At 49.4% G+C, this 13,677-nt stretch overlaps 1 protein-coding gene across 1 annotated transcript in view; it reads right to left on the reverse strand.

Moving 5' to 3' along the window:
- LOC149309000 (plexin domain-containing protein 1-like) overlaps nt 1-13,044 on the reverse strand; it is a 64,850-nt gene extending 51,806 nt beyond the window's left edge. Inside the window, exon 1 of the mRNA XM_089531617.1 lies at nt 12,795-13,044. Coding sequence (XP_089387743.1) covers nt 12,795-12,903 — 109 coding nt within the window. The 5' untranslated portion in view covers nt 12,904-13,044. The remainder of the gene's footprint in view (nt 1-12,794) is intronic.
- Between the last annotated feature and the right edge of the window lie 633 nt (nt 13,045-13,677).

Raw genomic sequence — 13,677 nt, forward strand, 5'->3', positions numbered from 1 at the left:
CTGAGATTGGGTTGGCGACAAAGAACTTGGGTGACTTTGAGATGTTTTACCACGGATGTTGGGTACAACAAATTGTATCTGCCCTAGGGAATCTCTGTGTTATATAGATAGATAGATAATCAGTCTCACTGACAGATAGGGATCTGGCAACACACTAATCTAAGAGTCTCTAATTGATAGGAAAAGGTGAAAATGAGATTCTTCAAAACCTCTTCCTCAAAGCAGAGGAAACTCTACAGGAAATCAAAATGGTCAGCCTCTCTCTCAAAACAGGTTCTTGCACTATTGCTCAGTTAGTCTGCTATCCCATAAATCTCTAAATCTGGCCCGTGCGTAGTCTGGGACAACTTGAATATAAGAAAGGGTTGATGTGGAATATTTTTGTATGATGCTTTCATGGATAGCCAAATGGAATTTAGCTACCTGGAATGGCGGGCAAGATGGTGACCTTTCTGTTCTACAAAGAGAAACAGCTCCCCTGGCAGATGAAGCTTTCTTCAACATCCACAACAGAACAGGGTTCTCTGCTCCACCTGGGGCAGAAACCTAGCTCAATGTGGGCCACATGGAACCCATGGCTCTTCCCCACCACTGGCTAGCCTCCAGCATCTGCCATCCGAGGCATATGTCTCACTTTACTCAATAACAAGGCATATTCTGATCTCTCCTTGATCAGACTTTACTGATTATACCTGTAAAATAATTAGGAAGCTTGCACCTTAGCTAGGAAGCTGAAGTTTGGTACAAATATAGCCCACCATATCCTGAGTACTAGAACAGTCAGGGGAAGGTGAACCTCCTCTGAACAAATCTTGCTAAGAAAACCCCATGAAAGGTTTGTTTTAGGATTGACTCAAGTTGGAAACGACCTGAAGGCACACAAGAACAACAACAACAGAACTGTCACATGTTCATTTCTCCTTCAGAGGGACTCAAAAGAATAACCTTTAGGGTATCAGATTAAAAATTGGAGAGGGCTCTTCTACCTTTAATGGTTGTGTAGAAGAGAGAATTTCAGCAGATGTTGCTTCTCACACAACCAGGTAACAAGCAACACCTGTAGAAATGCCCTCTTCTACACAACCATTAAAAGTAGAAGAGCCCTCTCCAGTTTTCACTCTAGCAACCCTAATACACCCACCTGGTCAATATATTCCCAGAAAGCTGACATCTATTGATTTATTAATATATCTATATTTTAATGAGCTCATACATGGCACTCCGTTTTATCTTCACAACAGGTTTGTGACACAGTCAGAGTTTTCTGGCTTAGTGGCAAGTTGGACCTGGCTCTCCCAAGTCCTCGACCAACACATTAACACCTACCGGCTCTTTTAAAAATATATATATACTTCAACACATACTGCTTGCTAGTAAAATTTGAAAGGGGGACAGTTATATTATAACTCTCCCTCAACGCAGGAAGCATGAGGTATAACATAACATGGTTCTGTATTTACATATTGCTCACACATCTGCATTTTATATGCATGTCAAGACAGTCTGTGCATTAGAAAAGGCTTAAAATTGGACATTTTAACATCTAACATGAAAAAGGGGTAGAGGGCACTGACTACACAGTAAACAAAACCTCCCAAGGAGTGGAATTTTGGGCTGTAGAAGGTCTGTTGCTCTTTCACACTCTTGAATTAGTCTTGTGGGAGATTTTCAAAAGCCGCTAATAGGAAACTGCATCTAGCCATGTTGCATTGCTAACTTCATTTTCCTAGCACTTATAAAGGCCTGGCTTTATTGCTAGAATATTTTTAAGTTCTTGAACTATAGAACTGATGAAGCAAATGGTCACCCCACAAAATGTAGAGACATCAACACAGCTCACAAGAAGGAATGGACTGGCTGGGGGGAAAACCTCACATTGATTAAATTGGGAGCTACCCTAAATGTGAGTTTACAATTAAACCTGGTGGGCATTTATACTTATGTTTTTGTCCCGCAGACATCCGGATTTCCGCAGTGACACAATACAGGATCAATGTTCCCACTATGTTTAACATGACTGAAGCTCTCAGAGGCATTTAAATCCTCTCCGGCATTCATACACGCACCGCTTCGCTTTAACACTGAGGCGCCTCCATGTCCAGGAATGATCCCCATGATCTGGATCGATTCGGTAGTGTGCTCACACTGCCAAAGATCCAGATTGCTCAGACCTTTAAAATAGATGCGCTTAAGGACCCGGTGTCAAATATACTGGGTTAAGTGGGTTTTTCCATGCCCCCCTCCCCCCACAAATGGTGCCGAGTGCATTCGGGGCCAGTGGGAACGTCACAGAAATTACCCAGTTTCACACCAGGTTATTTTCATAGTGTGAATGGGGCCAAAGAAGTATTAATTCCAGTTTGGTACAGGCTGAAGCAACTGGAGGTCTGCATTTTCTAGAGTTGCCAAAACCTATAGTCCTTGCCCTATCAACATGGTTGCAGCTGTCACAAAAGTGTGCTATTTTTAAAATTATTTTAGTCCATGCATTGTTACAGTCAGAGGTAGGAACTCATGGTTGTTCCTCATTCAGCCTTCATGGATCTCCTCCCCACTACATCTTCAAATAATCTTGCAAGGGAGTAGGTCAGGCTATGAGGCAGTAATTGGCCCAGGGCCACTGGATGAGTGTCATGGCTCAGTGAAGACTACAACCTAGGTCTCCCAGACCAATACCCTAATCTGTACACCACATATTATTGGATACTTAACTTGGAGCAGGTGCGTACCATTTGCAGCAAAATGCTTCAGGCAGCAAAATGCTTTGGGCTATCCCTACTCATGAAAGGCAGCCAACCTCAAGCTTAAGGCTATATCTGGCCTTGCCAATCCCTTTACTTTTTAGCTTTCTTATTTTTTAAAAAAAATTGCTAGGCATTTTACTCAGGGACACATAAGGAAATGCCTACCAATACCTAATTTTTCAGTAATTAGTGGTTTAATTAAAATCTATTGAGCTCTTTCAATTTACATTCTGCTTTAGATTGATCCAACCCTGTTAAAAACTTCTCAGCATTACAGTACTGAGTCTCCCACTGAGTATCAGTAACTGGGGGACATTAAAGATATCCTGGGTAGAGCAGTGGTGACCATACAGCAAAGTACAATAACATCCAAAATCCACAAAACAGTGAAACCTTTACTGGACTAACTAACCAATGTATTTTGTGCATCTTGATTGGTCCCATAAAGGAATTTCTGTGTTGTGGATTTGAGATGTTTTTGTACTTTGGGGAGCATTAAGATGCTCCTGTGCTCAGTTCCAGGTTGCGGCTGTCCTGCTGGGCATTTGGTTGACTCTTCAAAGAATAAAATATAGGACTAGAAAGGTCTTCAATTTGATCTGGGTAAAGCTGGATTAAGATGATTGGAACCCACAGCAGCTCCTGAAATAGGTCCCCCTAGTGCACATTAATGAGCAATTTTATGAGTGATGACATGGAAATCAAACAGTACATTAACAAAAACATACAAATCTTCATGTATGAACCTGTTTTTAACCCTGCAGTTTTGATGGGACTGCCATTATTACTCTCTTACTCAAGTACAGTTGATCCTCCACATTTGCTTCTTTGACTTTTGTGGATTTGATTATTTGCGGATTTGATTAATATGTTCTTTCTAGGAATCTCTAGGTCCTCCAGCATAACTCTATGGCCAACTTTCACAAGAGGTTGTGCCAGAGAACCTAGACATTCTTAGAAAGAACATTTGGCATTTATAGGTCCCCCAGCACAATTTTATGGTCAAGCTCCTGCAGATGTTGGAGGACCTAGAAATTCCTCGAGTGGTGTTCTCTCAGGTAAAAAAAAAGTGGTTTTTTATTTGCATTTTTTCCATTTTCACAAGGATCCTACATCTCTAGCCCCAGCGAATGTGGAGGATCCACTGTAATATCTTGATAATAGCAGAAACACTGGGAAATTCAGCAAGTGACTGGGAAGAAGAGGAATCAAGCTACAAGACTTTTTCTTTTCACACTGAGTGGCTGTGCAGACCACCCCTGAAGAGGTGGCCTGCAACCACCTCCATCTTCACCAGATCGGGGCCATGGTGACCATATGCCACTGCCCTGGTCTGGCCTTTCCGTGGCGCAAAAAGGAGCTGCAAAAAGTGGCTCCTTTTTGCACCCTGGAAAGGGTGCTGTAGCTGTAGCTGCTGGCACCACAGCTTTACGGTGCTTCTTTGGCACTGTGTCATCTAGGCACAGCACCAGAGGAGCGCCATGATTCCACGCACCGTGTGGTGCAGTGTGCAGTGTCAACCCGGCCTGGAGGCGGAGTCAGGGTGTGCGTCCCCCAGGCTGTCCAAAGATGCTGGTCTGCACAGCCCCTGAGTCTCTAGCCATTAAGGATGTTGGAGCAATTGATACAGTAATCTGGCCCTGCTATGGATGGGTATAAATTTGGGAAGGGTTTACACATAAACTGCAGAGAACTCCGGATGTTGAGGTTGAATCTGACCTCCTGGGGTCTCCCCCAAATCACCATGACCCCTTTCTCATGAATCCAACCTTAGTGGTTTCCGAGCTTTTGTATAGGATCTGTGTAGGTTTGTCTTGGTTTCACTTCCAATTGTAAAAAGTTGACATGCCTCTCCAAAACCATAGTTACTGGCAGTAAGAATTTGCAGCTACCATGTACAGATATTTTAGGTCCTACCCAACCATCACTGAAACATGCCACCCCCCAAAAAACATCATTGAAACTGAACGTGTTCCTGTAGCTGAAAATGCCCCTCCCAAAAAAAACCTCTATTCTGCCCTTGTTACCTAGGGTTGCCATAGTGCCGGACCTCGAAACCGGGAAAAATGTAGGACAAAATTTTCAAATGTAGGACACACAAAAAGTGTGTCCTACATTTGAAAATTCTGTCCTACATTTTACTGCGATCGCAGCGGAGGCCAAGCGGCAAGGGAAAGCCTCCACTTAAGGAGGCTTTCCCTCCCCGCCTGGGCCCCGCCACGATCGGAGGCCAGGATCGGGGCCTCGCCTCGTTCCTGGGACCCTCAGGGACCAGGAAGGAGGCGAGGAGGCCGGCGGCGATCGCCCCGGCCTCGCCTCCTTCATGGCCCCCGCAGGGACCAGGAAGGAGGCGAGGAGGCCGGCGGCGATCGCCCCGATCCTCGCCTCCTTCTTGGCCCCCGCAGGGACCAGGAAGGAGGCGAGGAGGCAGGCGGCGATCGCCCCGGCCTCGCCTCCTTCATGGCCCCCGCAGGGACCAGGAAGGAGGCGAGGAGGCCGGCGGCGATCGCCCCGATCCTCGCCTCCTTCTTGGCCCCCGCAGGGACCAGGAAGGAGGCGAGGAGGCCGGCGGCGATCGCCCCGATCCTCGCCTCCTTCTTGGCCCCCGCAGGGACCAGGAAGGAGGCGAGGAGGCCGGCGGCGATCGCCCCGGCCTCGCCTCCTTCATGGCCCCCGCGGAGGCCAGGAAGGAGGCGAGGAGGCCGGCGGCGATCGCCCCGGCCTCGCCTCCTTCTTGGCCCCCGCAGGGACCAGGAAGGAGGCGAGGAGGCCGGCGGCGATCGCCCCGATCCTCGCCTCCTTCTTGGCCCCCGCAGGGACCAGGAAGGAGGCGAGGAGGCCGGCGGCGATCGCCCCGATCCTCGCCTCCTTCTTGGCCCCCGCAGGGACCAGGAAGGAGGCGAGGAGGCCGGCGGCGATCGCCCCGGCCTCGCCTCCTTCATGGCCCCCGCGGAGGCCAGGAAGGAGGCGAGGAGGCCGGCGGCGATCGCCCCGATCCTCGCCTCCTTCTTGGCCCCCGCAGGGACCAGGAAGGAGGCGAGGAGGCCGGCGGCGATCGCCCCGATCCTCGCCTCCTTCTTGGCCCCCGCAGGGACCAGGAAGGAGGCGAGGAGGCCGGCGGCGATCGCCCCGATCCTCGCCTCCTTCTTGGCCCCCGCAGGGACCAGGAAGGAGGCGAGGAGGCCGGCGGCGATCGCCCCGATCCTCGCCTCCTTCTTGGCCCCCGCAGGGACCAGGAAGGAGGCGAGGAGGCCGGCGGCGATCGCCCCGATCCTCGCCTCCTTCATGGCCCCCGCAGGGACCAGGAAGGAGGCGAGGAGGCCGGCGGCGATCGCCCCGATCCTCGCCTCCTTCTTGGCCCCCGCAGGGACCAGGAAGGAGGCGAGGAGGCCGGCGGCGATCGCCCCGATCCTCGCCTCCTTCTTGGCCCCCGCAGGGACCAGGAAGGAGGCGAGGAGGCCGGCGGCGATCGCCCCGATCCTCGCCTCCTTCTTGGCCCCCGCAGGGACCAGGAAGGAGGCGAGGAGGCCGGCGGCGATCGCCCCGATCCTCGCCTCCTTCTTGGCCCCCGCAGGGACCAGCAAGGAGGCGAGGAGGCCGGCGGCGATCGCCCCGGCCTCGCCTCCTTCATGGCCCCCGCAGGGACCAGGAAGGAGGCGAGGAGGCTGCAGGGAGGCGGGAAGGTTGGCGCGGCTGCGCCCAAGAGGCGCCGCCTCCCTGCAGCCTCCTCCGCCTCAGGCCTCGCTGCCCTCCTTTTCCGTCCCGACTCCCAGGCCTCAGAAAGGCCTTGGAGCCGCGGCGGCGGCGGAGGTGGCCGCGGTGGGCGGGGCCGTCCCGGTTTGGGCGCCAAACCGGACCGGGACCGGGATGGCACCGCCCAAACCGGGATTGTCCCGGCGGGGGGCGGGATATGGCAACCCTATTGTTACCTGCACTCCTGTTACCTCCAGACCATTGCATACTTCTAATCCTTTTCATCCACTTTCACAAGACAATCTTTCCTTTTTCTTGATTGCTTTGTAATAATGATTTAAGGATAATGAAAATTCCCACATGTTAATTTTAACTGATATTAGCATTGCACTTTATTGAGCAGAATGCTGTTAGTAATAATATTTCCAGCATGTGCCTAGCAATTGCAAGTATTTAAAGAACTCTGCATATATTATGGGCTTGTAATCCTTATAAAAACCCTGCAAAGTACGTCTTTATTATTATCCCTCACCTTGCAGGTGGGTGGGTTGAAGCTGAGATTAGTGAGTTCATGACAAAGCGAGATGAGGGTGGTCATGTTTTACAGGGGATAATCCTCTATATGTCACAGTCCAAATCTATTTTAAAAATAGAAATATCATAAATAGGGACAGAGGGAAACCTAAGGTTGTCCATCAACAATTAGCACCTGAAGTACCAGGTCACTTGGTTGTAGTTTTCCTTGTGATGGGAGACAGGGATGTAGCCAGGATTTTAGGAAGTTGGGGGGTCCAGACTAAGTGCCACCATTATAATGCGGCTTGGGTGCGGCAGCACAGCAGCACGCACCATTCATTTTTCTAATGGAAGGGGGGGTCCGGACCTAGGGTTGCCATATCCCGCCCCCCGCCGGGACAATCCCGGTTTGGGCGGTGCCATCCCGGTCCCGGTCCGGTTTGGCGCCCAAACCGGGACGGCCCCGCCCACCGCGGCCACCTCCGCCGCCGCCGCGGCTCCAAGGCCTTTCTGAGGCCTGGGAGTCGGGACGGAAAAGGAGGGCAGCGAGGCCTGAGGCGGAGGAGGCTGCAGGGAGGCGGCGCCTCTTGGGCGCAGCCGCGCCAACCTTCCCGCCTCCCTGCAGCCTCCTCGCCTCCTTCCTGGTCCCTGCGGGGGCCATGAAGGAGGCGAGGCCGGGGCGATCGCCGCCGGCCTCCTCGCCTCCTTCCTGGTCCCTGCGGGGGCCATGAAGGAGGCGAGGCCGGGGCGATCGCCGCCGGCCTCCTCGCCTCCTTCCTGGTCCCTGCGGGGGCCAAGAAGGAGGCGAGGATCGGGGCGATCGCCGCCGGCCTCCTCGCCTCCTTCCTGGTCCCTGCGGGGGCCATGAAGGAGGCGAGGCCGGGGCGATCGCCGCCGGCCTCCTCGCCTCCTTCCTGGCCTCCGCGGGGGCCATGAAGGAGGCGAGGCCGGGGCGATCGCCGCCTGCCTCCTCGCCTCCTTCCTGGTCCCTGCGGGGGCCAAGAAGGAGGCGAGGCCGGGGCGATCGCCGCCGGCCTCCTCGCCTCCTTCCTGGCCTCCGCGGGGGCCATGAAGGAGGCGAGGCCGGGGCGATCGCCGCCTGCCTCCTCGCCTCCTTCCTGGTCCCTGCGGGGGCCAAGAAGGAGGCGAGGCCGGGGCGATCGCCGCCGGCCTCCTCGCCTCCTTCCTGGCCTCCGCGGGGGCCATGAAGGAGGCGAGGCCGGGGCGATCGCCGCCTGCCTCCTCGCCTCCTTCCTGGTCCCTGCGGGGGCCAAGAAGGAGGCGAGGATCGGGGCGATCGCCGCCGGCCTCCTCGCCTCCTTCCTGGTCCCTGCGGGGGCCAAGAAGGAGGCGAGGATCGGGGCGATCGCCGCCGGCCTCCTCGCCTCCTTCCTGGTCCCTGCGGGGGCCAAGAAGGAGGCGAGGATCGGGGCGATCGCCGCCGGCCTCCTCGCCTCCTTCCTGGTCCCTGCGGGGGCCATGAAGGAGGCGAGGCCGGGGCGATCGCCGCCGGCCTCCTCGCCTCCTTCCTGGTCCCTGAGGGTCCCAGGAACGAGGCGAGGCCCCGATCCTGGCCTCCGATCGTGGCGGGGCCCAGGCGGGGAGGGAAAGCCTCCTTAAGTGGAGGCTTTCCCTTGCCGCTTGGCCTCCGCTGCGATCGCAGTAAAATGTAGGACAGAATTTTCAAATGTAGGACACACTTTTTGTGTGTCCTACATTTGAAAATTTTGTCCTACATTTTTCCCGGTTTCGAGGTCCGGCACTATGGCAACCCTATCCGGACCCCAAGAACCCCCCCCCCCTTGGCTACATCCCTGTGGGAGATGCACTGGATTCCTATTTAAATTGTAGCAATGCTTTCTATATGTATACTGTATATATACAAATCTGTATCCTCTTTCATCCCCCTTTTTATTATGTATCCCCCCTTTTTTTGTCATTGTGCATGTAGTCATCCTAGATGAAATTCGAACCAGGGGCTTGCTGATTCATAGCCCAGTCTCTTAGCAACTATATTAAACCAGCTGATTATATGTATACTTGCCTACTGCCTGATTTTGTTATTAACCTTTTCCTGGTCTTTTTGTAATGAACAATTTTTAAAAAATCAACTCACTTCTAGCTCATGCCAAAAGGACACCGCGTGACCTTTGCTCTGCAGCCAAGTGTTACGGAGTGATTGTATTTGTTCCACTTTCTTGGAAGGAGACTCACACCTCCATGATTTACACAAAATATGCTCAAAACTACGGGATCCCTTAAATGAACTGAATAAAAAGATTCACACTAGAAACAGGACCAGACAGACAAAGGCAGAGAGACATTCGGTATAATAGGACAACCACAAGAAAATGGGAGAAAATACATACAGTACAACCCACTGTTATTTGGAACACTCAGCTAAAAGTGCTATAATATATAACCATTATCTGTTGGTTTGCCTACCCCAGCTTTAATTTCACAGCAATTTTGCAAAGAAGTGCATACCCTCCAACTTTCTCAGTTTGGGAGGAACTATCTTGATTAATCCTCGGTCATTCCACTTTTTCAGCTGGTTTTAAAATACAGTAGGTCCTTGATATCCATTGGAGTTGGATTCTAGGACCCCCATGGATTTTAAAATCTGTGGATACTCAAGTCCCATTAAATACAATGGTGTATTAAAATGGTGTCCCTTATATAAAATGACAAAATCAACTTTTGCTTTTTGGAATTTAAATATATATTTTAATATTTTCAAGCTGTGGACGGTTGAATCTGTGGATAAGGAATCCATGGATATGGAAGTCTGATTCTGCACAGGATAACAACGCTTTGCATGTGAAAACCATTTGCGCAATTGTGAATTAATAACGGGTTCTGACCATTTTAAACTTCCATTTTTCCCCGTGTGATAAACTCCTATGTTTCTCTCCACTTCCCACTTTACTAGTGCAATTGCCTCATTTTGTCTAATGCTAGTGCCAACCCAGGCACTTCTCGCTAAGGGAACCAAGTTTAAGAAATATAAACAAAGGATGCATCCACACTGCAGAAATACTCTGGTTTGACATCACTTTAACTGCCCTGGCTCAGTGCTGTGGAATTCTGGGAACTGTCATTTGTTGTAAGCAGGAAGGCACCCTTTGCTTGCTGTTTTCCTGGCAGTGACTGCATCCGCACTGCAGCAATAATCCAGGGTGACACTACTTTAACTGGTTCATGGTTTAATGCTATGGGATTCTATGAACTGTACTTTTGTGAGAGATTTAGCTTTCTCTGCCAGAAAACTCTGGTGCCACAACCACCTACAGTTTCCAGAATTCCATAGTATTGAGCCAGGGCAGTTAAAGCAGTTTCAAACTGGAGTATTTCTGCAGTGCAGATGCAGCCAAATGAAATGGGAGATGGGACAGATGACTTTTGCTGGGGGCTGAATTTAAGAAAGCAATAACAATCCTGCTGGATAACAGCAAGAGTTCTTCTTATCTAGTATCTTGTTTCCAACAGTGACCATCCTGAGCCTTCTGAGAATCCCATCAGCAGAGTGTAAAGTTTCCAAAATGAGATCCCAAAATTTCTGGTCACCAGTTGATTAAGTTTTTAATGTCTTCCCATTTTATAGCAAATGCTGCACAGGCTGCAGCTATAAGAAGTAGAATCCATTTTTAATGTGATTGTTTCTTGTTTAAAAAAATAAAAAGTAACAAAAATTAACAGCTTGATATGTGGCAAGCAATATTATTTCTAATACCTAATAACAACATTATTTCTAATACCTTTGACCAATATTTGTGTACTTGAAGAAGCAATATATCCAGCAATATATCCAGAAATAAAGGAATGTCACCTTTTCTTTTTCTTTGCAGCCTTTCCATATAATGGAGAATACGGAAAGATTGATTCAGTTTAAGCATGACAGGTGTATAGAATATTTGTCTAGGACAGCACAAAGAATAGAGGAGATTCAAGCCATGGTCTCCAGAGTTGTAATCTGATGCTCAAACCATTACACTACACAAGGTCCATCAAGACACATAAAGATACATATTATTAACTTCTGCTGGGTAATTTAAGTGATTTAAATCGATTTGAAATTTGGTGTCCTCTTTAAAACAAAAACCACTGTGTTTTTAAGAGCTGAAAACCTGCTCCTGGGAAAGTCCATTTGTGATATCACAAGGCACCAGCCAAATGGTACAGAGTATGGCTAGCTTCTACCCCAAATCCATAAAGTCAAGGTTCTCCCAATCTTAAAGAAAAGGTTTTAGCTGTGAATATATTGTAGTGAGTGAGCAAATCTATGACTCAGGTATACAGTTGGCCCTCCACATTTGTGGCTTTGACGTGCGGATTTGATTATTTGTGGTTTTGATTAATATGTTCTCTAGGAATCTCTAAGCCTTCTAGCGCAATTCTGCTGGAAGTTGACCATAGAGTTGTGCTGGAGAACGCAGAGGTTCCTAGAGAAAGCACTTCTCTAGGCATTTGTAAGTCCTCCAGCATGATTCTATGGTCAGCTTCTGGTAGATGTTGACCACAGAATTGTACTGGAGGACCTGGAGATTCATAGAGATGTCTTCTCTCAGGTAAAAAGAATAGTGTTTTTTTATTTGCGTTTTTTTCACATCCACGGGGGTCCTTTACCCCTAACCCTAGCGAATGTGAAGGGCCCACTGTATATTGTATTGTTGCACCCTTCGCAGCTGTATACATGTTCACTGACATATAAATATACAAAGATGACTCACACAATAAAGTTAGCAGAGTGGATTTCTAGAGCAGGTTCGATCACAGCCCACTGGTCATGTGAATGCTTTCCACATGTTCATAGTGTAAGCCATCATAACCTAAATTTCTTTAACAGAGTTGGTTGAACCCTGGGTATATCAATTTGGACCCACACAGTGTCATTCACAAAACTAGTTCAGAATAGCCACAAGAACGTGGATCCTTGTGTGGTGTGTGCAGCACAAGGACCCAGCTTGAGAGCTATGTGTGGAAGCAGGCAGTTACACTTGTTTACCTCTGACAGTTTACAGTGACAATCCACTGCCATGGAAAGACACAAGGACAGGTAATCCCTTCTTTCCCAGATGCTTGCAAACTCTCACCATTACAGGCGCCAACATCTGAATACAGTTGCATGCATCTGCATAGGGATGAACATGTTAATGTACAAATCTTGATTGTTGTCGTGTGCCTTCAAGTCATTTCTGACTTATGGCGATCCTACAGCGAACCTAACATGGGGTTCTCTTGGCAAGTTTCTTAAGAGGGGTTTGCCATTGCCATCCTCTGAGGCTGAGAAAGTGTGACTTGCCCAAGGTCATCCAGTAGGTTTCACGGCTGAGCAGAGATTCAAACCCTAGTCTACCAGAGTCATAGTCTAACATTCGAACTGCTACACCATGCTGGCTCTCACAAATCCTGATGCTGTTCACATTTCTGGCATGCATGCGCCTACCTGTTCCTTTTGTGGCATGTGCCCAATTAATTTGGGCATGGATGCACACAACCAGAATGATGTGTTTTTCCATTCTCACCTAACACCTTGCATCTGTTGTCAGTTTTAAGGTATCTGTCAGCACCTACACCTCCTTCCCACCTTTGCACATCTCATTCCTCTTTACATGTCAGAGGCACATCTGTCCATGCACCTTCACACCTTTACCTCCCGTCATCATCCCTCCCTTGCATGCCCACACCTTCTTCAATGTACCCTGCTCCCAGCTGTTCAGCATGCACCAATTCTACCCGACATCCACCCATGCTTTCACCCACTTCTGTGCACATAATGCACATGCACATTGCTGCGAGAGATGGTGGTGGTACCAATGCCGCCGAAGGTGTGAACTGTACCTGGCTTTGGTCTTTCTTGGTCAGATCCCACAGCCGTCTCCTGCAGGAGCCAGAAGATGAGGACAAAGGCTCCCCAGGACATCTTCAGCAATTCCAGGTGCATCCCCATCTTTCGAAAGCACCACCTTTTCCTTGGCACTAACTTTCTGCTCTGTAGTTTCTCTCCAGGGCTCCTGGTCTCCCTCCTTAGCACTTGTCACCTCCAGGCTGGTGATGGCCAAGGATGAGTGCATTCAGCAAGATGCCTAGTCTGTGGTGGAATTTGACTGGCAGAAAACCCAGCATTTGGGGGCTGCTGCTGCACCAAGCAACTATCAAAGCTCAGCTGAGCAGGGCTTGGATGGGGGGGGCTGGAAGAAAGGAGAAGCAAGCAGGGGAGGGAAGAAAGGAAGGAGAGAGAGAGAAAGAGGGGGACTGCTTGCCCTCTAGTGGCCATTTGGGATGTACAACAAAAGCAATCTTGGTCATTTAAGGGAATTGAATGAAGGCACAAGCTTCAAGGCATGTGTCTCCATTGGGCTGAAACCAATTTGAGTTTAAATCCACCTGTAAAGTCAAAACAGTGGGTGTCACTAGGTTTGGTGTCACCCGGTGCAGTAATTCATGGTGTCACCATTGCCGTGCTGGCCTCTTCCAATACCAAACCATGCATAATCCTTAGTGATGAGTTTTTTTTTTTTTACTAATGTTACTCAAAAATCATAATTCGCATATACCACTGAAGGTAATGCTGACAGTTGCGACATGAACAACCAGCACAATTAAAATTGTACTTTTAAATTACAGTTTCATACGTACAGCCCAAATGTATTTGCCTATATATAGTTTCATGGGCTTAAAGTGAAAATTTGGCGTTTTTTAAGGAAAAAATAATTTTAAAAAT

This window comes from Sceloporus occidentalis, unplaced genomic scaffold (genome assembly GCF_023333645.1).
Source record: "Sceloporus occidentalis isolate IW3139 unplaced genomic scaffold, rSceOcc1.0.p SCAF_7, whole genome shotgun sequence".
NCBI lineage: Eukaryota > Metazoa > Chordata > Lepidosauria > Squamata > Phrynosomatidae > Sceloporus > Sceloporus occidentalis.